Source organism: Sinocyclocheilus rhinocerous, unplaced genomic scaffold (assembly GCF_001515625.1).
Source record: "Sinocyclocheilus rhinocerous isolate Xijiao unplaced genomic scaffold, SAMN03320098_v1.1 scaffold962, whole genome shotgun sequence".
Taxonomy (NCBI): Eukaryota; Metazoa; Chordata; class Actinopteri; order Cypriniformes; family Cyprinidae; genus Sinocyclocheilus; species Sinocyclocheilus rhinocerous.
In genome coordinates, this window is record NW_015656169.1 from 154,859 (window position 1) to 177,511 (window position 22,653).

The 22,653-nt window shown below is 43.0% G+C and overlaps 1 protein-coding gene across 1 annotated transcript in view; it reads right to left on the minus strand.

Moving 5' to 3' along the window:
- The window catches only part of LOC107719783 (dynein, axonemal, heavy chain 2), a 138,668-nt gene that overhangs the window by 13,943 nt on the left and 102,072 nt on the right, over positions 1–22,653 (minus strand). The window contains exons 55-71 of the mRNA XM_016527297.1: positions 15,572–15,688; positions 15,298–15,439; positions 14,840–15,009; positions 12,808–12,924; positions 12,525–12,689; positions 12,286–12,411; positions 11,443–11,591; positions 11,072–11,138; positions 5,274–5,424; positions 4,660–4,808; positions 4,453–4,586; positions 4,156–4,300; positions 3,746–3,945; positions 2,593–2,719; positions 2,256–2,442; positions 1,470–1,618; positions 710–893 (exon numbers count right to left, since the gene is read on the minus strand). Of these exons, the coding sequence (XP_016382783.1) occupies positions 710–893; positions 1,470–1,618; positions 2,256–2,442; positions 2,593–2,719; positions 3,746–3,945; positions 4,156–4,300; positions 4,453–4,586; positions 4,660–4,808; positions 5,274–5,424; positions 11,072–11,138; positions 11,443–11,591; positions 12,286–12,411; positions 12,525–12,689; positions 12,808–12,924; positions 14,840–15,009; positions 15,298–15,439; positions 15,572–15,688 (2,479 nt within the window). The remainder of the gene's footprint in view (positions 1–709; positions 894–1,469; positions 1,619–2,255; positions 2,443–2,592; positions 2,720–3,745; positions 3,946–4,155; positions 4,301–4,452; positions 4,587–4,659; positions 4,809–5,273; positions 5,425–11,071; positions 11,139–11,442; positions 11,592–12,285; positions 12,412–12,524; positions 12,690–12,807; positions 12,925–14,839; positions 15,010–15,297; positions 15,440–15,571; positions 15,689–22,653) is intronic.

Here is a 22,653-nt window from a genome sequence, read left to right on the forward strand (position 1 = left end):
CATATTAAAGCGTCTTTGGTGTTTCCATGTGTTCTAGAAAACAAAACCGGAAATCGAGGGTTATGACGTCATTGGCAGGCGACACAATGACACTATGGACACGGTCCGCGTCACTAGTTAAAATTGCTTATTTCTCTGGATTTAAACATTCTTCAAACATTTGGGATAATGTAAGTACACAAGTCAGCAAAATATATAACACTGTTCTAGTGGTTTTTGGATATTTTAATGAAAAAATCTTACATATTGTGCCTTTAAGTACTTAAGTAATTAGATTTACTCAAACACTTTACACCACTGCCATTACTCCAGTATTCAGTGTAATATGATCCTTCAGAAACCATTCTAATATGCTGATTTGGTGCTTCTCTATTTATATCAATGTTGAAAACAGTTGTGCTGCTTTTTTTTTTTTGTGGAAACTGTGATACATTTTTTTCAAGATTTTTTGATGAATAAAGTAAAAAAAAAAAAAACATTGTAAATGCCTTACTCTCACTTATGATCAATTTAATGCAAACAAATAGCTAAATAAAATAATTTCTTTTAAAAACAAAAATAAATAATCAATCAATCAATTTTACTAATCCCAAACTCCCAATCTACTCATCTAACTTAATTTTGAGGGCAAACCATTAAGAGTTATCAGAGGAACCTATAAACAGGGAGATAAATAGTGGCAAAAACACAGGCAGAGAGATCACCTCACCGTTTGCGACTCCCTCTTTGATCAGCCGCGTTGCGATGGGTGCCTGGCCCTGACCCAGTGAGAGGGCAAAGAAGCGCTGACCCATGCCTGACGTCTCTGCCAGCTGAACCAGGGATGCTGTTGGGTCCACACCAGGGGACAGCACAAAGATCAGAGGAGTCCTCATGGTGCTGTCCGCTAAAACCTGAGGCACACACACACACACACATAGAGTAAATGGGTTTTGGTGCAAATGCAGATGATTTTTTGATTCAGATGGTTTCTATTTTCTAAGTAAATGCAAAAGTCAAAATGCATACTAAAGAACTGAGAGAAAAATGAAAAAGGGGGAAAAAAATCAATTGCATTTAGGTAACTCTGAAGCATATCTGATTTATTTCATGCAGTCTCTCACTCTCTGTCTAGAGGGAGACGCAGGCCGGCAAAAAAAAAAGCCCTGGTGTTGGTAAGTTGTGTTGGTTATTATGCTCCAGAGGTCCAGAGAGGTAAGAGTTAAAAAGCAGTCTCACATTCAATTTTCTGAGTTCAAAAGCTGAAAATGTCAGCTTCTTATAGAACGGTGTCATTAACAATCTGAGTACATTTCACCTTAATGTAACACAAAACTTTGCAATTTTCAAATCTCACCCAAGAGCCACTATGATATAAAGAACAAAAAAAGTTAATTTCTTTGCTCATTTATTCATTTTCATACTAAGCTTTAAGGTGAGCAGACATCTTTGTGTGTGTGGGTGTGTATGTGTGTGTGGGTGACACTCACAGCCTTCATATCGAGAATGGGCGGCTCTACGAACTGAGAGCCCAGGTTATTGATGACGAAAGTCGTGACGCAGAGAGAGACGCGATCCTGTCGGAGAGATCGTACAATCAGCATCCTCTGCAGCTCATTGCAGTTTTTTTGCCATTCTCCTGTGCAGAGAGCGAAAGAGAGGAAAAAAAAAACAAAGAGGCAGATTGTGGCATTCAGGTCAGGAAGGGAGAGAGGGAAGAGAAATGTAGTATAGTATAGTATATATATTTATTTAATGCCATGTCAGCATCAAAGGCTATTTTCATGGCAAAAACTATTTAAAAAATACAAGTATAACAAATACAATAAAAACCAGCAAACAAACAAACACAAGTTATATCACACAAGATTTTTTGGGAAGAGAAATGAAGAGGGAAATTAAGAAACAAGGTGATAATGTGTTTCACTTCACTAACTTTAAAAGGGGACTTTTCATTGACTTGTATTGTTTTCATATTGCTCTAATGATATTTTCTATTCCCTAACTAGGATCTCTGAACCATGAACCTTTTTTTAAGTACCAGAACTGAATGATATTTTCTTCAGGTTAATGGAAGATGCATTCTTCTGCCAGTGTGGACAGAACACCATTTTAAATCCATACAACTCTGACATTGGCTCTGATTCCCATTAAGAACCATTAAGGAGCCAGAATCATTCTGATTGTAAGATTCCTAACCCAAACCAAACCTTATATCCTAAAATTAGGTTCCCACAATGTACGCAAAACTTGACGCCCATACACACACACATTACCAGGAAGCGGTGCTTTCTCTGGTTCTGGATTGGTGTACCAGAGGTGCCAGTCTCGAGGGTACTGCTCAAACGAGGCCATGAGTCCATGGAAATTAGTCAGCTTATCCAGTTCAGTTATGTTGTCCCAGTTAGAGTCAGACAGCCAGATAGAGCAGGGGTTATCCATCTGTTTCTCCTTATCCAGAACCTAACACACACATACACACACACCACACAGATTGCTTTATGTAACATGAGGACTTTTTTTATTTTTAAACAAGTCAAAACAATCTTTTCCAAAAATCCACTTTCAGAACCAGAACACACACACAAACACACTCCCCCCTGCAGCTCTCACCAGTCCCCCCCGGAGAAAGAAGCTGTATTCATCAATGTTGAGCTTTCTGGACGCCTCCAGGATCTTGGCGCACATGTGGAAACTGAACAGGAGCTTGTGACACTCAAACAGTCCTCGACAGGTGTATCTGCAAACAGATCAAACTCTCTGACATCACTCTGAAAGTCAGCTTAATAAGATTTAAAAAACCATTAAAAAAATGTGAGATGACAACGAGCAAGCACTACATGATGATTATGTATGTGGCTGTATATGTGTGTGCATCATTTATGAAAAATGTCCCATGGGTAAATACAGTTACTTACATTTACATATGAAGACATATGAAGATAGAAACAGTGTAATGCTACATAAATGCTATGTACATGCACAACTGTTCAAAAGTTTGGAGTTTTTTTTTGTTTTAAGAAATTAATACTTCTATTTAGCAAAGACCCACTGAACTAATCAAAAGTGACTGTGACATTTCAAAATAAATGTGGTTCTTTAAACTTTCTAGTTCAAAAAGAATCCTGAAAAAAAAAAAATTACTACGGTTTCCACAAAGTATTTTAAGCACAACTGTTTTCAGTTGTGGTAATAAGAAATGTGAATGATTTCTTAAGGATCATGTGACACTGAAGACTGGAGTTATAGCTGCTTTGCCATCACTGGAATAAATGACATTAAAATATTTTTATTTCTAAACAGTTATTTGAATTATAATAACATTTCACAATATTGTTTTTATTGCATTTTTTTATCAAATAAATGCAGCCTTGGTGATCATAAGAGGCTTCTTTCAAAAACATAAAAAGAAATCGAAATCGTACTGATCCCAAACCTTTGAATTGGTAGTGTACACAGTATATATAATTTTCACAGAAATATGAAAATAGCTTTTATATTTTATTTTTTGTTACAATTAAAATAGTTTGAATAAAAATGTAATAATCTTTAAAAGAGATTTTCATGCTTTAAGACACAAAACTTATTCTTAAAAGGCATTTTGAAATTAGAAAAAGTACATGCTACTGGCATCTGTAGGTTTTAATAAAAATCAACCTCTGGGGCATAAGAGTGCAAGTACAGTGAAAAAACTCCAAAAACTGCACAGTAACAAAGGAACACCTCTGTAAATATATGCATGTGTATGTGAGTTTGTGTTTCAGACCTGTAGACGGCATAAGTGTGGTGTCTGTTGAGGTTGTTTATCCTCTCCTCCAGTTTGTGGCTGCGGGGGCTGCTCTCTATACTCAGGGTGAACAGGTTGGTGTAGGCGTCCAGAGAGAACTGATACATGGGATCTATATAGCCCAGATCATTCAGTACAAAGAACAGGATGGACGCCCTCTGGGCGCAGGGGCGGTAGGCCTGAACACACACAAACACACACACAGAGTGGTGTCTATAGCTTTATCTGCCTCTCCTGCTATCAACATCCTCATCTCAGCAGTCTTTTTATCTCTCTGCCTTATTCAGAGGCGCAATCTTTAATCCAATCAGGCAACCCTTTCAGCACCCTCCCTCACACCATCTCTCTCTCCTTGACCTCCCCCTCATCCCCCTCTCTCTCTCTCTCACCTCTCTGGCGGTATCGATTTGGCTCTCGGTCAGTTCGCTGATCTCCAGTTGTTCTGCGACCTCCGTGGCCGTGACTTTGGAGGTCTGCAGGGTGTTCACCAGCTGAACGTCATCCAGCAGGGAGCCGGACGCCTCATTCAGCAACCTGCACACAAACACAAACAAAATGGATGAGTGCAAAATGTGAGACTTGCCAGTATAAATACACTGTTGATTAGAATTACTGATGTGTTAGTGGCACTTGTATGAAGGTGCTAATGCAGAGCTGTGACATGTGCGAGCGTGTGTGCCGCCCACCGCAGGATCTCGTCCTCCAGCTCCTGCAGTTTCCTCTTGCCAGAGGCGATGTTGATCACCAGAGAGTCCTTCTGTTCCTCCAGCTCAGGACGCTCCTTCCTCACCACGATCCCCAGCAGCTGGGCCTCCAGACCCTGATGCACACAGAGTTATGTTTCATCCTCAAATACCTCTGTCATGGGAACAAGTTCATTAACACACACTGACCTGTTCTTTAACAGCAAAGTTGACGATAGTGGTTTTGGAAGAGATTTCAGGAGTGTAATGTGGATTGGACAGTTTGGTGGTCATGTAGAAACGGAATTCAGGACTGTATTCCACTTCTTTATCTCCCAGTTTTAACAAGAAACGCCCACCTGCAGAACACACACAAGAGATATGCAATATTTCCACAGATCATTCCTTGTGGAATTCGAACCTACAACCTTACCAGGCCAACTTTTTAAATCACTCTGCCAAATTTTACTTGCCCCGGTGACAGTTTCTCTGGCCCTGAGACATTTTTTCGTATGCTATTTTTAAGTACTAGAAACAAAATACAGATTTTTTAAGCTATTTTACTTCATTAAATTTATTACGGTTTGCATGATGTAAAGATCATTTTATAGTAAAAATACTTTTCCCAGTAAAATAACCTTTAAATAGCATTATACCAGTAAATTACACTGCTATAACATCAAAAAATGCTTTCAACAGACACATATTCATATATACACAACCTGAACCCATTACATCCTGCATATTCTGTCATCCTGATTAAGCAATGTTATCAGTCAATGGTGAGTCGTGTGTGTGTTTGTGTGTGTATAGAGGGGACTGACCAACTTTTGTGAGGGACTTGTTGAGAATGGGGGCTAGTGAAGGATCTAGTTCCTCTTGGACGTTCTGCAAAAGAACTGGGGAACCAAACTGCACCGCATTCTCCAGGATCCGCAAAAAATCCGGCATCTGCAGGTCTATTACCTTCAACCCCTGAGAGAGAAAGACAACATGAGACTAGAAGAGAACATGAAGGACACACAGAGGACGATATAATGACATCAACTAAGAAGAAAAAAGTAAAGGTAGCAGAGAGGATAAATATGATTCAAAAGTGATAAATGGACATCGAAGAAATAAAATGGGATGTGAAAGAAATGGAGAAGAGCTGGAGGAGGCAGAAAAGAGGCTTCGGCTCTGTCATTTTGTTATTGTTCGTAAATGTCAACGTTTAACTGTAGCGTGTGAACGGCACTCGCCGCTCCAGACACTCACCACTACAGATGAGAAAAGACCTGCGAAGAGGAGGAAAAGGTCACAGACAGAAAGAGAAGAAGAACAGAGGCTGAAGCTGAACAGCAAATTATCCTGAGAGATGAATCGAAAGTGTGCGTCCTCCTATGTCTCCTGAACATACATGACAGCCTATCTATCCATCCTTCTGTTTGTCTATCTATCTATCTATCTATCTATCTATATCTATCTATCTATCGTTCAGCAAACAAAACCCACCCCACCCCAGCACAGAGACACAGAGAGCGAGTGTATTAATGTGCATCTGTGTTCAGAGGGAGTGATAAATGGAAGGTGTATTCTGCTGAAGGAGAGCAGGTGAGGAGATGCGGCCTCACAGGGGACACAGTTTCCAACTCACAGGAGAATTGAGTTTGGAGTTCTTGTATTCTAATTAAGGGCTCTGAAAATGGCTCGTCTGTGGGTTAGACGGTGAGTCATGTGATGAGGCATCGTGACTCTGAGCAGGTAATGTTGGCACTGAATGTGGGTTATGTTTTTCTCCATGGAGAAGTAGATCTAACTGTCTAATAATCACGACAGTCTCCGTTTCCATTGTTTCTGCCCTGCTCTGATGTCTGTATTCGTTGCCAAGACATTTCCAGCAAAATAATGTAGTCTGAGTTCAGTAAAAGAATTCTATGAACTTATATATATGGGATATGTGTATGTGTGTGGTGTGTGTGTGTGTGTGTGTGTGTGTGTGATGAGGCATCGTGACTCTGAGCAGGTAATGTTGGCACTGAATGTGGGTTATGTTTTTCTCCATGGAGAAGTAGATCTAACACTGTCTAATAATCACGGCAGTCTCCGTTTCCATTGTTTCTGCCCTGCTCTGATGTCTGTATTCGTTGCCAAGACATTTCCAGCAAAATAATGTAGTCTGAGTTCAGTAAAAGAATTCTATGAACTTATATATATGGGATATGTGTATGTGTGTGGTGTGTGTGTGTGTGTGTGTGTGTGAAATATTCACCCGTTTGGACTCCATGTTCTTAATCCACTTTAGCGCTTGTCCTTGAGGGTCCACCATTAGTGGCCATCTGTGACGAAGGACAGGGAGAGAGAAACATTAGCTCTTACTATAAATGCATGTCACATTATCCATAAATCGGCTATTTCCTAATAATCCATAATCTCAAAATGCCATTAATCTGTTTGGTGTGTGTGTGTGTGTATGTGTGAGGGAGGAAATTAGCATTAGCTATAAATGAACAATCCAAAAAAACCGAGCTTACTATTATCTTTAGCTAATTATTCTCCAATCACTATTCATTACTGCTCATTATTCATGAGATATCATCATTATTCTAATTAGCGTTAAGGGATTGGCTCTCTGGGCCTGACCGGTTGCCACGGGTGACGATGACTCCGTTCTCAGTGGAGAAGGCATCAGACGGAAGGCCTTGGATATTCCATTCGCGCACTGCTGTGGGTTTAGACAGGAACATGGCAAAGCTGAACCCCGGAGAACACGGCACCCCCAGTTCTCTCACCTAGAGATGAAAAGGGTAGCGGAGGATTCGGGCAAGGACATTTGAACGAGAGGAAAGAGAAATGAAGTGTTAGAGCTGTCACCTGCATAATGTCATAATATTCTAACCTGTGAAGTGTGCAATACTATGCAATACTGAACCAGTTTTCAATGCAAAGCTATGAATTAATTTACAGCAAATGATCTAGATCAGTGGTTTTCAAACTTTTTTTAAGAGTGACCCTATTTTTTCTTTTAAATTGATGAAACCCTATCTATCTATCTATCTATCTATCGGGCAGCATAACACCATTCTGGTGTCGTAACCGTTGTAATTGTTCATGATTGTTGTACCTCCATGGCCCTGACCCACATGCAGAGGGACTTTGCAGCGAGTGAGACCCGTCCGATGATCTCAGGCTGGAAGTCGGGCTGCGTGCAGTACTGTCCAATGGTCTTCAGCACGCGGTCGGAGATGTTGTTCTTATCAAAATTCACCAACTGCTTAATGAAGTTGCCCTCTCCTAAAACAAATGGCTTGAATTCAGCCTCAGGCAAGCACATATTTCATTTTTTTTTTCTGCAATCTGTTCTGTGGTTATGTGCTTTCTACCGCATTGTGCTGACCTTTTTAAATATATCCTGGCATGCTAATGAATCACCCAACCCTCCCCTTTCTCTGTTTGGCTCATGTGATTTTGGTTATACAGTAGTCTGGTATGGATTTCATGACTGAGCCAGTGCCTGAATCCATGTGTGACATCAGTGTGATGGAGTGATTTAATAAAGATCTGGAACTTTCTCTTTCTCGTACCCAGTTGTCTCTTGGCCTCCGCCCAAGTTGGATCACATCCTCTGAGGATCATAACTGCCTGCATGACGGTTTCCACAAGAGCTGGAGGTCTGCCATATGACTTGATCTCCGTCATATCTTTCTTATTGAGCGACTCCAGAGCCTGAAGACAGTCCAACAAGATTACCACAGTTTTTTCATGTGCTGATGAAAACATTATGTATCACATATTCAGTTGGCACTGCAGCTGTATGATGTCGTATTGAAAGTAATAGTCGCATGAATGCAGAATGACCTTCATGGCTTCCTCCAGAGCAGGAAGTGCTTCATCTAGGTCTCTCTGAGCATTCTCAGCCATGGCCTTACACTTGATTTCTTCTGCTTCTATTTTCTCACTGTGAGCACCCACCGCCTACACAAAGACACACATTAAAAAACACACCAATCTTAGAAGGTTATAAATATTCCAAGAACGCACACTACCTAACACATACAAAGAAAAACAACAACACACAAATACACACAGACACAGATCATTTTACCAAACACAAACATCAGTATGCAATAACAAAAAAAGAGGATTGCTGAGCAGTATGACGATATTTCTCTTTCAAACATTCCTTCTGTATCACACTATGGGAATCACCTCAGGAGTGACCAATCCTGGAAGCACCAATTACACCACGTCTGTCAGTTGACAGACCAATCACGACACAACGGAGTCCCGCCTCCCTATATATATTACTACATAACGGTCCCTACCTCATTCTCGTTCTCTTCCCAGTGAAGATCTTTTGGAAGCTAAATTCTCGGTTGCCCCTTTCAGGATTAGCTGCTTAACTGTTCTTAGACGAGCCGTCAAGGTACGTCACCGAACACGTTTTTTTCTGAGAGCGGGTGTTTTTCACTATCAAGGTGGAAACTATTGTTAAGAGACAAACGAGCGAATTAACGAGTTACGACGAATTCTCTGGTCTGTCTTTTTTCTAAGCGACACGTTGTAGTGAGCTTAGCGCTTGATAAAAGAATGGACACGACTATTAGTTCTGCAAGCGGGGCCTCGACAGGGAAAGATGCCTCATGTCCTTGTGCATGCGGCGCAAGTATTTCAGGCAGGGATTCTCATCCCCTACAGTATGTATTGTATGCCTGGGGGTGAGACACACTCAAGCAGCACTCGCAAACCCCGAGTGCTGTCCACACTGTTCCCTTCTCCCGTCAAGGGTTCTGGAGAGAAGAGTGCGGGTGGTGGCCGCTAATAAAGGAGACCCCTCCCTTTCTCCGTCGACCAAACAGCTGCCTGTGTCATGCAGCTGGGGCGAGTTTATGGATGAAGTCTCCCCAAGCTTCCTCCTCTTTTCCCGATTTTGTCAGAGGGAAGAGAGGAGGAGAAGGATGATGATGAAGCGATCGCTCGTCTGTTGGAGGAGGATGGAGAGGAGGATGATGATGATGACGCAATCCTACCACCGATGCCCTCCCGTCCGGGAAGCGCGTTAAGCTAAGGGTCCCCGTCCTCGGCTCAAGTGGAGCTCGACCTGCTTGAAATGTGCAGGAGGGCGGCGGCGAAAATTTCTATTGAATGGCCGTTGCAGCAGGCGGGCCAAGGAACGGAGAGAGACCTATATGACGGCAAGTGACTGCCGTCGCGTACCCCGGCTGTTAAAACAGTTATTCCTGCAGTCCCCCGCATGCGTTTCAGAGATGAAGCGTTTTTGGGACAAACCCTTTTCACACAGGGTTCCTGTGAAGGGGTTTTCCAGACTGGATGCGCACAACATGGAGGAGCTAGGGATGTCAAATTATAACATCTAAAAATCTATTTAATGCTATTGACAGACACATATGTATAAATACAAAACTTGAACCTAAGCAATGTTATCAGCCAATGTTGAGTCGTGTGTTTGTTTGTGTGTGTATAGAGGGGACTGACCAACTCGTGTGAGGGACTTGTTGAGGATGGGGGCCAGTGAAGGATCTAGTTCCTCTTGGACGTTCTGCAAAATAACCGGGGAACCAAATTGCACTACATTCTCCAGGATCCGCAAAAAAATTACCTTCAACCCCTGAGAGAGATAGACAACATGAGACTAGAAGAGAACATGAAGGACACACAGAGGACGATATAATGACATCAACTAAGAAGAAAAAAGTAAAGGTAGCAGAGAGGATAAATATGATTCAAAAGTGATAAATGGACATCGAAGAAATAAAATGGGATGTGAAAGAAATGGAGAAGAGCTGGAGGAGGCAGAAAAGAGGCTTCGGCTCTGTCATTTTGTTATTGTTCGTAAATGTCAACGTTTAACTGTAGCGTGTGAACGGCACTCGCCGCTCCAGACACTCACCACTACAGATGAGAAAAGACCTGCGAAGAGGAGGAAAAGGTCACAGACAGAAAGAGAAGAAGAACAGAGGCTGAAGCTGAACAGCAAATTATCCTGAGAGATGAATCGAAAGTGTGCGTCCTCCTATGTCTCCTGAACATACATGACAGCCTATCTATCCATCCTTCTGTTTGTCTATCTATCTATCTATCTATCTATCTATATCTATCTATCTATCGTTCAGCAAACAAAACCCACCCCACCCCAGCACAGAGACACAGAGAGCGAGTGTATTAATGTGCATCTGTGTTCAGAGGGAGTGATAAATGGAAGGTGTATTCTGCTGAAGGAGAGCAGGTGAGGAGACGCTGCCTCACATGGGAGGCAGTTTCTAACTCACAGGAGGATTGAGTTTGGAATTCTTGTATTCTAAATAAGGGCTCTGAAAACGGCTCGTCTGTGGATTAGACGGTGAGTCATGTGATGAGGCATCGTGACTCTGAGCAGGTAATGTTGGCACTGAATGTGGGTTATGTTTTTCTCCATGGAGAAGTAGATCTAACACTGTCTAATAATCACGGCAGTCTCCGTTTCCATTGTTTCTGCCCTGCTCTGATGTCTGTATTCGTTGCCAAGACATTTCCAGCAAAATAATGTAGTCTGAGTTCAGTAAAAGAATTCTATGAACTTATATATATGGGATATGTGTATGTGTGTGGTGTGTGTGTGTGTGTGTGTGTGTGAAATATTCACCCGTTTGGACTCCATGTTCTTAATCCACTTTAGCGCTTGTCCTTGAGGGTCCACCATTAGTGGCCATCTGTGACGAAGGACAGGGAGAGAGAAACATTAGCTCTTACTATAAATGCATGTCACATTATCCATAAATCGGCTATTTCCTAATAATCCATAATCTCAAAATGCCATTAATCTGTTTGGTGTGTGTGTGTGTGTATGTGTGAGGGAGGAAATTAGCATTAGCTATAAATGAACAATCCAAAAAAACCGAGCTTACTATTATCTTTAGCTAATTATTCTCCAATCACTATTCATTACTGCTCATTATTCATGAGATATCATCATTATTCTAATTAGCGTTAAGGGATTGGCTCTCTGGGCCTGACCGGTTGCCACGGGTGACGATGACTCCGTTCTCAGTGGAGAAGGCATCAGACGGAAGGCCTTGGATATTCCATTCGCGCACTGCTGTGGGTTTAGACAGGAACATGGCAAAGCTGAACCCCGGAGAACACGGCACCCCCAGTTCTCTCACCTAGAGATGAAAAGGGTAGCGGAGGATTCGGGCAAGGACATTTGAACGAGAGGAAAGAGAAATGAAGTGTTAGAGCTGTCACCTGCATAATGTCATAATATTCTAACCTGTGAAGTGTGCAATACTATGCAATACTGAACCAGTTTTCAATGCAAAGCTATGAATTAATTTACAGCAAATGATCTAGATCAGTGGTTTTCAAACTTTTTTTAAGAGTGACCCTATTTTTTCTTTTAAATTGATGAAACCCTATCTATCTATCTATCTATCTATCTATCTATCTATATCAATAAAATTAATTAGCACTAAGTTTATACTGGGTGCTAAAGATGAGCTAAGGCAAGACAGGCAGACAAAAGAAAATGACAGTCAAAACAACAGACAGAGTAACATAAAAAACAATAGTCACAGAAAGACAGGCAGACAAACAGATTGACACCTACAACAATGGAATGAACGAATGATAGAAAAAAATGGCAGACAGGCCAATAGACAGAAAGACAATGAAGGAAGGACGGACGGACGGACAGACAGACAGATAGATAGATAGAATGACAAAGAAAAACGCAGACAGAAAGATTGCCAGAACGATACAATGACAGAAAGAGAGACAGACAGATAAGAAAGAAAAAAAGACCATCAAAAACAACAAAAAAATAAAATGATAGAGAATAACAGACAGGTAGACAGATACCTGTTTCATCCAGATATTTGTGACCAGCTCATCTCTGTAGTTGGACAGGAAAGGGCCCATGTAGGACAGGAAAGCAGCAGCCAGCAGGCAGTCTCCCACCAGACAGGACATGTTCTTCTCCAGACCCTGAGCCATCACACACACTCACAATCACATCAGAGACCCCTGGCTGCATTTTCACATCCACATATAAAACATCAAGGTGACTGGAGGGTGACTATGTGTGTGTTTGTGCGTACAGCCACTGTCTCCTCCCAGCGAACTCTCTCTCCTGCCAGTCCAGACACCAGCTTGCCGGCCCGGTCCAGTTTGAGCTCCATGTCCTCAGATTTCCTCCGTAGCTCCTCTTTCTGGGCCAGCTTTTCATCATATTGCCGCTTCAGCTGATCCAGTTTCTCTCCTACCTATAGACACACATACACAAACACGTTTTTAGCACTATATAACTCAAATAGTATTAACATAAAGTCATGCCCACATGCATGCACAAATATAGTGCAGGACAGACTGACACATGCTGACCTCTCTAAGTTTGCCCTGGGCCTCAGCCAGTGCGGCCTGTTTCTCAGCCAGCTGAGTCATTGCTCCATGCAGCCTGGCTCTCTTTGGCTCAACCACCCTGTAGATACGGCCATATACCTGATATATACACACAGAAAGGTATGAGAACATAAAAAAAAAATGTTTTAGTGTCAAGACCCCTTTACACCAACAATGATAACTTTAACAATATCTAAAAGAAATTCTTAAACTTTAACTATTCTTAAAGTCTTTCCTTCCCTATTGTGGCTTATATCTAAGAGAAACAGCTTTTCGAAAAAAAAAAAAAAGCTGCGTGCAGTACTGTCCAATGGTCTTCAGCACGCGGTCGGAGATGTTGTTCTTATCAAAATTCACCAACTGCTTAATGAAGTTGCCCTCTCCTAAAACAAATGGCTTGAATTCAGCCTCAGGCAAGCACATATTTCATTTTTTTTTTCTGCAATCTGTTCTGTGGTTATGTGCTTTCTACCGCATTGTGCTGACCTTTTTAAATATATCCTGGCATGCTAATGAATCACCCAACCCTCCCCTTTCTCTGTTTGGCTCATGTGATTTTGGTTATACAGTAGTCTGGTATGGATTTCATGCCTGAGCCAGTGCCTGAATCCAAAAAACATGGTGGGACTTGATTTTGCCTATTCGGAATTAATTGGATGGTTGTTTTCTAATTACTGCGATCTCATGTAAGTGACAGGTGACAGGAATTTATTGGCCAGTCATTGCGCCAATGCACACGTTATCAGAGACAAGACATTGCTGTGGTGGGGAAGTTAATGTGCATGGATAAATAATTTATAATAAACACTGAAATACATAAAAAAATAAAAGAAATACAGTAAGAATTGTCATTTTGGATTTCATGGTGACTTTAAAGTGCTTTGAATAAACCACTGGTGCTGATGGTAATATACTGTAGTTACCATTATAGTTTTTGTTTTAGGTGTGAACTTGCCTTAAAACATATATATATATCTCTGAGTTTGCCCTGGGCCTCAGCTAGTGTGGCCTGTTTCTCATCCAGCTGAGTCATTGCTCCATGCATCCTGGCTCTCTTTGGCTCAACCACCGTGTAGATACGGCTGTATACCTAATACATACATACACAAAGGTATGAGAACATTAAAAAAAGTTTCAGTGTCAAGGCCCCTTTACACCAAGAATGATAACTTTAACAATATCTAAAAAATGGCACAAACTCTAATGGTGCAGAATTCAGATTACAGAAATTCCAGATAAATTTTGCAGGCAAAAAATGTCCATTGTCAATAGTATAGCAAGAAGTACAACTCAAACAATAGTCACTTTAAAACCAAGCAATCTTCTGTTGGCAAACATGGCAAATTTGCATGACAAACTTAAAACGAAGCAAAATCTGTGGGGAATTTTTTCACTCTCACACAAAACTCTTGATAGCACGTATTACTACTGAAATTAAGAAATGGTAGATGTGACCGCACCTTAGATGAACCCACTTTTTCAGGAGAGATATTATAGGAATTTCTGTAGGAGCGATTGTTTTACCAGCTGATGAACAATAAAAACATTGAAAGCCAATAAACACCCACCCTTCAGCGTGAAACAGAAATTGCGATTGTCTTTTCTTCCCTGTTATGACGCATATCTAATAGAAACAGCTTCTTGAATGAAAATTTTTGTTTGTTTGTTTGATTTTGTCTATTGGAAATTGATTGGATGGTTGTCGTTTACTAATTACTGCGATCTCATGTAAGTGACAGGTTGCTGGAGAGGAGAATTTATTGCCCAGTCATTGCACTGATGCACACATAATCATAGACAAGATATCGTTGTGAGGGGGAGGGGAAGTTAATGTGCACAGATAAATCATTTATAATAAACACTGAAATATTCCATAAAAAAATTCAAGATATACGATAAGAATTGTCGATTTTGATTTCATGGTGACTTTAAAGCGCTTTGAAGAAACCATTGATGCTGATGGTAATATGGTTTTGTTCTTTGTGTGCAATTGTGTAACTCATGATTGCTGTACCTCCATGGCCCTCATCCACATGCAAAGGTAATTTGCAGCAAGTGAGATCCGTCCAATGATCTCAGGCTGGAAGTCGGGCTGCGTGCAGTACTGTCCAATGGTCTTCAGCACGCGGTCGGAGATGTTGTTCTTATCAAAATTCACCAACTGCTTAATGAAGTTGGCCTCTCCTAAAACAAATGGCTTGAATTCAGCCTCAGGCAAGCACACATTTCTTTTTTTTTCTGCAATCTGTTCTGTGGTTATGTGCTTTCTACCGCATTGTGCTGACCTTTTTAAATATATCCTGGCATGCTAATGAATCACTCAACCCTCCCCTTTCTCTGTTTGGCTCATGTGATTTTGGTTATACAGTAGTCTGGTATGGATTTCATGACTGAGCCAGTGCCTGAATCCATGTGTGACATCAGTGTGATGGAGTGATTTAATAAAGATCTGGAACTTTCTCTTTCTCGTACCCAGTTGTCTCTTGGCCTCCGCCCAAGTTGGATCACATCCTCTGAGGATCATAACTGCCTGCATGACGGTTTCCACAAGAGCTGGAGGTCTGCCATATGACTTGATCTCCGTCATATCTTTCTTATTGAGCGACTCCAGAGCCTGAAGACAGTCCAACAAGATTACCACAGTTTTTTCATGTGCTGATGAAAACATTATGTATCACATATTCAGTTGGCACTGCAGCTGTATGATGTCGTATTGAAAGTAATAGTCGCATGAATGCAGAATGACCTTCATGGCTTCCTCCAGAGCAGGAAGTGCTTCATCTAGGTCTCTCTGAGCATTCTCAGCCATGGCCTTACACTTGATTTCTTCTGCTTCTATTTTCTCACTGTGAGCACCCACCGCCTACACAAAGACACACATTAAAAAACACACCAATCTTAGAAGGTTATAAATATTCCAAGAACGCACACTACCTAACACATACAAAGAAAAACAACAACACACAAATACACACAGACACAGATCATTTTACCAAACACAAACATCAGTATGCAATAACAAAAAAAGAGGATTGCTGAGCAGTATGACGATATTTCTCTTTCAAACATTCCTTCTGTATCTCACTATGGGAATCACCTCAGGAGTGACCAATCCTGGAAGCACCAATTACACCACGTCTGTCAGTTGACAGACCAATCACGACACAACGGAGTCCCGCCTCCCTATATATATTACTACATAACGGTCCCTACCTCATTCTCGTTCTCTTCCCAGTGAAGATCTTTTGGAAGCTAAATTCTCGGTTGCCCCTTTCAGGATTAGCTGCTTAACTGTTCTTAGACGAGCCGTCAAGGTACGTCACCGAACACGTTTTTTTCTGAGAGCGGGTGTTTTTCACTATCAAGGTGGAAACTATTGTTAAGAGACAAACGAGCGAATTAACGAGTTACGACGAATTCTCTGGTCTGTCTTTTTTCTAAGCGACACGTTGTAGTGAGCTTAGCGCTTGATAAAAGAATGGACACGACTATTAGTTCTGCAAGCGGGGCCTCGACAGGGAAAGATGCCTCATGTCCTTGTGCATGCGGCGCAAGTATTTCAGGCAGGGATTCTCATCCCCTACAGTATGTATTGTATGCCTGGGGGTGAGACACACTCAAGCAGCACTCGCAAACCCCGAGTGCTGTCCACACTGTTCCCTTCTCCCGTCAAGGGTTCTGGAGAGAAGAGTGCGGGTGGTGGCCGCTAATAAAGGAGACCCCTCCCTTTCTCCGTCGACCAAACAGCTGCCTGTGTCATGCAGCTGGGGCGAGTTTATGGATGAAGTCTCCCCAAGCTTCCTCCTCTTTTCCCGATTTTGTCAGAGGGAAGAGAGGAGGAGAAGGATGATGATGAAGCGATCGCTCGTCTGTTGGAGGAGGATGGAGAGGAGGATGATGATGATGACGCAATCCTACCACCGATGCCCTCCCGTCCGGGAAGCGCGTTAAGCTAAGGGTCCCCGTCCTCGGCTCAAGTGGAGCTCGACCTGCTTGAAATGTGCAGGAGGGCGGCGGCGAAAATTTCTATTGAATGGCCGTTGCAGCAGGCGGGCCAGGGAACGGAGAGAGACCTATATGACGGCAAGTGACTGCCGTCGCGTACCCCGGCTGTTAAAACAGTTATTCCTGCAGTCCCCCGCATGCGTTTCAGAGATGAAGCGTTTTTGGGACAAACCCTTTTCACACAGGGTTCCTGTAAAGGGGTTTTCCAGACTGGATGTGCACAACATGGAGGAGCTAGGGATGTCAAATCCCCCTCCTGTTGAGCTGTACATCATGCACATTATCTTAACCCTAATTGCAGAGCAGCTTTTTCTTCTGCCTCAGCTTCGCTGCCAGGATGTACTGAGCGCTTAACAGCCTCAGTTTTTCAGAAGATCTATCGTTCCTCTGCTCTGGCAGTGAGGGCTCTGAATGCTACCTCTCGCTTCACTGCTTATCAAGCAGAGCTAATGGAGGAGATGGGGAGACAAATGGATGCTGTGTCACCAAACCCAGCTCTCTTTGAAGAGATCTGCGTTATTGCAGATCTCAACCTGAGAACCTCCAGGGGTGCAGTCCAGAGCTGCGGCCGCAGCATGGGCTTGGCAGTGGTTGGCGAGCAAGCTCTCTGGCTGGGACTATCTGACAGAGATAAAGTTGATTTCCTGGATACCCCGGTTGAGCCCAAAGCCCTTTTCGGAGCATCAGTCACTGCTATGTGCCAGCGGTGTGATCTGAGGAAGCAGGAGGGTGCGGCTTTCCGAGCTTGCCTCCCCCGAAAACCCATTCCTAAGGCTTCTCTATTAGCATGGCCTGGTTTTGATGCCCCTCTCAGAAGTGGTCAGTCGGCTTTCAGGAGTCCCAAACCTCCTCAGCCTCAGCAGACTGAGGTAAAACCTAAGCCAGCACAGCCAAGGGGAAAACCTTCCTTTGCAGCAGCTGCGGCTGGACACAGACCCGTAAACCCACAGGGAGGGAAGAAACGCCAAGCAACCTAACTCGTCCTCATGTTCTGGACAAGCAGACGAGCAACAGCACTCTTGGAGTATCTGTTGTTATCCTCCCTCAAAACGAGTGGTTATTTTCTCCCCCTCCCGCCAAGAGAAGGCGTTGGACTCAGGAACCGCTCAAGGAAATGTCAAAAAGTTCTCTTTTGACCAGTTCAGGGGTGGAGTTGGCACCAGTGCCCCACAAAGACAGTTCACAAGAGAATATGTGTGGTGTGAAAATAAACAAATTCCCTGTGCATCCAGGCAGTGGACCGAGGGCACAGCAATGTTTGAAAATAAAAACACACACAAAACCACCAGTGTTCGACAGTGTGTTGATGGCAGCCGCAGAAGGGGAGTCAGTTCAAGTTTTAGAGGAAGAAATAGCCTCTTTAATAAGGAAAAGAGCAATTCGAGCTGTGCCGCCGGAGGACAGCCAGCACGGCATTTACTTCCGGTACTTTGTAATTCCCAAGAGAGGGGGAGGTCTCCGTCCCATTCTGGATTTACAGAACCTCAACAAACACCTCAGAAAATACAAGTTCAAAATGCCCACATTCAAAGCGCTGTCACATTTTATTCCAGAGAAAGACTGGTTTACCTCAGTCAATCTGGAAGACGCATATTTCCATATAGACATCTACCCGGCACACAGGAAATTCCTCAGGTTTGCCTATCAGGGCACAGCCTACGAGTTTATGACTGTCCCATTCGGGCTCTCATTAGCTCCAAGAACATTTTGCAAATGTATAGAAGCGGCTCTATCACCGCTGAGAACAGCGAGTCTCAGAGTGTCAGCTTATTTGGACGATCTACTCCTCTGCACTCCGTCACGGCAGCAAGTGGAGACAGACACGAAGATGCTTGTGTCTGATTTGAAGAGCTTAGGTTTCAAGATAAACGAGACAAAAAGCTGCCTGGTGCCCACACAGGAGATAGTCTATCTAGGACTCAGATTGGTATCAAGCATTTCTGTCAGAGGAGCGCATCAGGTCAATTTGCAGCTGTCTATCCCTTTTTCAAAAAGGGAAAAAAGTCCCATTCAGACTGTGTTTACGCCTTCTGGGGCTGATGGCCTCGACAGTCTCGGTTATTCCTTTGGGACTGTTGCGAATGAGAGAGTTTCAGAATTGGACAGCAGCACAACACTTATGTCCAAAACGCCACCTCAACCGCAGAGTGATGGTGTCACCACTTTGCATGTGTGCTCTCAGTTATTGGAGAAACCGCTCGTTCCTCGAATCAGGGACTCCACTGGGTGCAGTTTCCATGAGGAAGGTAGTAACGACGGATGCGTCGCTTTCAGGTTGTGGTGCAGTGTGCGAGGGCAGAATAGCGAAAGGGAAATGGCCCATATCGCTGCAGAGCGTGCACAAATGACCTATAACTGTTAACAGTGTTTCTAGCTTTGAAACATTTTGTGCAGTTTCTGCGGAACCACCACATTTTGATCACATCAGACAACACGACCACGGTGGCATATATAAATCGCCAAGGAGGCACAAGCTCTCCTCAGCTTCACAGTCTGGCATAGAAACTGACTGTGTGGGGCGGGAAACACTTTCATTCATTACGGGCGACGCACGTCCCGAGAATAATGAATGCGGGGGCGGATCTCCTGTCCAGGGGGAATCCTCGGTACGGAGAGTGGACACTCCTCCCTCAGGTAGTGGGCCAGTTGTGGAAGAGATTCGGCCACGCTGCCGTAGATCTCTTCGCATCGCACGAAAACACTCACTGCCCTCTGTTCTTCTTGCTAGCGAGAGACGGCGCGCCTATGGGTGTGGATGCTCTAGCGCACCCGTGGCCAAAAGTACTGCTTTACGCTTTTCCTCCGCTAAGTCTGATCGTACCAACTCTAAGAAGAGTAAGGGAGTGCGGTCACTCAGTCATATTATTGCCCCGAACTGGCCGGGGAAATTGCGGCTGACAGAGATAATGCAGCTCCTATGCGATCAGCCCTGGCCTCTCCCGCTGCGCAGAGACCTCCTCTCACAAGCGCGCGGGGAGATTTTTCACCCCGCCCCAGACAAAGTTGCTCTTTAGGCTTGGCCCGTGAGAGGTTGAAATTAAATACTACTGGGATGCCACCGAGGGTGATCGAGACAATTCAAAACGCGAGGGCTGCCTCGACGCGCTCTGCTTACGATAGGAAATGGAATGTTTTCGAGCAATGGTGCACGCATAAGCACGTTGTTCCGTTTCTCTGTTCCGTCGCAGATGTGTTACGTTTTTTGCAAGAACTTTTGGATAAAGGCAGAGCTTTTTCTACCGTTATGGTGTATCTCGCGGCGATTTCTGCGTGTCATGTGGGGATTGACAATAACACTATGGGTCGACACCTGCTTGTATGCAGGTTTATAAAGGGTGCGCAGCGTTTGAACAGGGTGTCAAAACCACTGATTCCACCGTGGGATCTGGTACACCTTTTGAACCTATAGACAGCAGCGATTTGAAGCTCCTTTCGCTAAAGACCGCATTATTACAAGCTCTTTCATCTGCAAAGCGGGTTAGTGAACTTCATGCTTTGTCAGTTCATAACTCCTGTATGCAGTTCACTATGGATTACTCGCGAGTCTCTCAAAACTAATCCAGCGTTCGTGCCTAAAGTGAGCGAGTCAGCTCTAGCCTATAATCAAGTGGATTTATTGGCTTTTCATCCGCCGCCCTTTTCGTCACCAGAAGAAGAGCGGCTTCATTGTTTGTGCCCTGTCCGTACGTTGCGTTGCTATGTAAACAGAACAAAAGCACTGCGGCAGAGTAATCAGTTATTTGTTTCATGGGCTGATTCTCATAAGGGTAAACCTATTTCTCATCAGCGCCTGTCCCACTGGGTAGTGGAAGCTATTATATTGGGTTATAATAGCATGGGTCTTAGTCCTCCAGAGGGGCTGAGGGCTCATAGTACCCGAGGCTTGGCCACCTCGTAGGCGGTGTTTAAGGGCGTTTCAATTCAAGACATTTGTGCGGCGGTGAGCTGGGCATCACCACACTTTTGTCAGATTTAATAGGCTGGATGTTACAGAGCCGTCGTTGGCTCATTCCGTCCTAAGTGGGTAAAAAATAAATAAATAACATTCATACAGAGGATGTTTTTATGTTTCACATGTCTCCGTTCTATTCGGTGAATAGTGGTGGGCTTGTGTTTTTATATTATCACACATCACTGAGTTGGTTGACATACCTGCTTCGGACAGCAAATCTGCAGAACGGGAGTTGTCTATATCCCATAGTGAGATACAAGAAGGAATGTTTGAAAGAGAACTTTAGGTTACTCACGTAACCCCAGTTCTCTGATAACATGAGTGAGGTATCTCACCACACTTCCCTACTTGCAGCTGCACAGGGAAGAGACATGCGGAGAATGAGGTAGGGACCGTTATGCAGTGATATAAATAGGGAGGCGGGACTCCCGCATCACTGTCGTGATTGGTCTGTCAACTGACCGACGTGGTGTAATTGGTGCTTCCAGGATTGGTCACGCCCGAGGCGATTCCCATAGTGAGATACCTCACTCATGTTATCAGAGGACCGGGGTTACGTGAGTAACCTAAAGATATCAGCCAATGGCAAAAATGTGTCAACCAGTACCATTTATACTGCAGTATATTTACACATTTATGATTTACAATAAATAGAAAGCACTATAAATATATACATTCTATTATATATTACTGTATAATACATTAAAAGTCTTTTGTGTTTAAATCTAATGTTACAAAGTTAAACTGTTTGAAAATCTTACTTAAACAAAAAAGATTAAGTCTCTTTTACTATGAAATCCCCTATTAATATATGATGTGCAATATTTAAAACATTTCAAGGTTGATTTTCCACAAAAATTACTATATCACAATGTATAATGTTTAATGTTCCCGTGTTAAAGGGTTAGTTCACCCAAAAATGAAAATTAGACTGTGTTTTACTCACCCTCGAAGCATCCTAGGTGTACATGACTTTCTTCTTTCAGACGAATCCAGTCGGAGTTATATAAAAAATTGTCCTGGCTATTCCAAGCTCTATCATTGCAGTCAGCGGGTGTTGCAGTTGAACGGTCCACAAGTCTTCAAATAAAGTGCGCACATCCAAAATAAAACGTGCCTCACACGGCTCCGGGGGGTGAATAAAGGCCTCATGTAGCGAATCCATGTGTTTTTGTAAGAAAAATATCCATATTTCAAACGTAATAAACACTTTTCTCTCACTTCCGATATCTGTCATACGCGGAAGCCGTTCCGGCGGATGATGCAGCACATATGCGCAGCACACGCGCCTCTGAGATATGCTAGTCTCTCGAGTTTGTTTATTGGAGCAAAGCGAAATCCTGACATTTTTCTTTACAAATCCTCGGTTTATATTTCTAATTCGTGACTGGCGTTTTGTTTTGTTCTCTCTCCGCTTTCTTCACTTATCACGCAACGCCGACGTACTACGTCATCCGCCGGAACGGCATCCGTGTATCACAGATGCCGGAAGTGAGAGAAAAGTGTTTATTACGTTTGAAATATGGATATTTTTCTTACAAAAACACATGGATTCGCTACAGGAGGCCTTTATTCACCCCCCGGAGCAGTGTGAGGCACGTTTTATTACAGATGCGCATGGTTTATTTGACGACTTGTGGACTGTTTAACTGCAACACCCGCTGACTGCAATTTTAAAGCTTGGAATAGCCACGACAATTTTTAATATAACTCTGACTGGATTCGTCTGAAAGAAGAAAGTCATATACACCTAGGATGCCTCGAGGGTGAGTAAAACACAAGCTAATTTTCATTTTTGGGTGAACTAACCCTTAAAGTTGTAATTCAATCTAATGTTAACCTAGAAAAATGTGCGCTATTCAAGTGTCTGT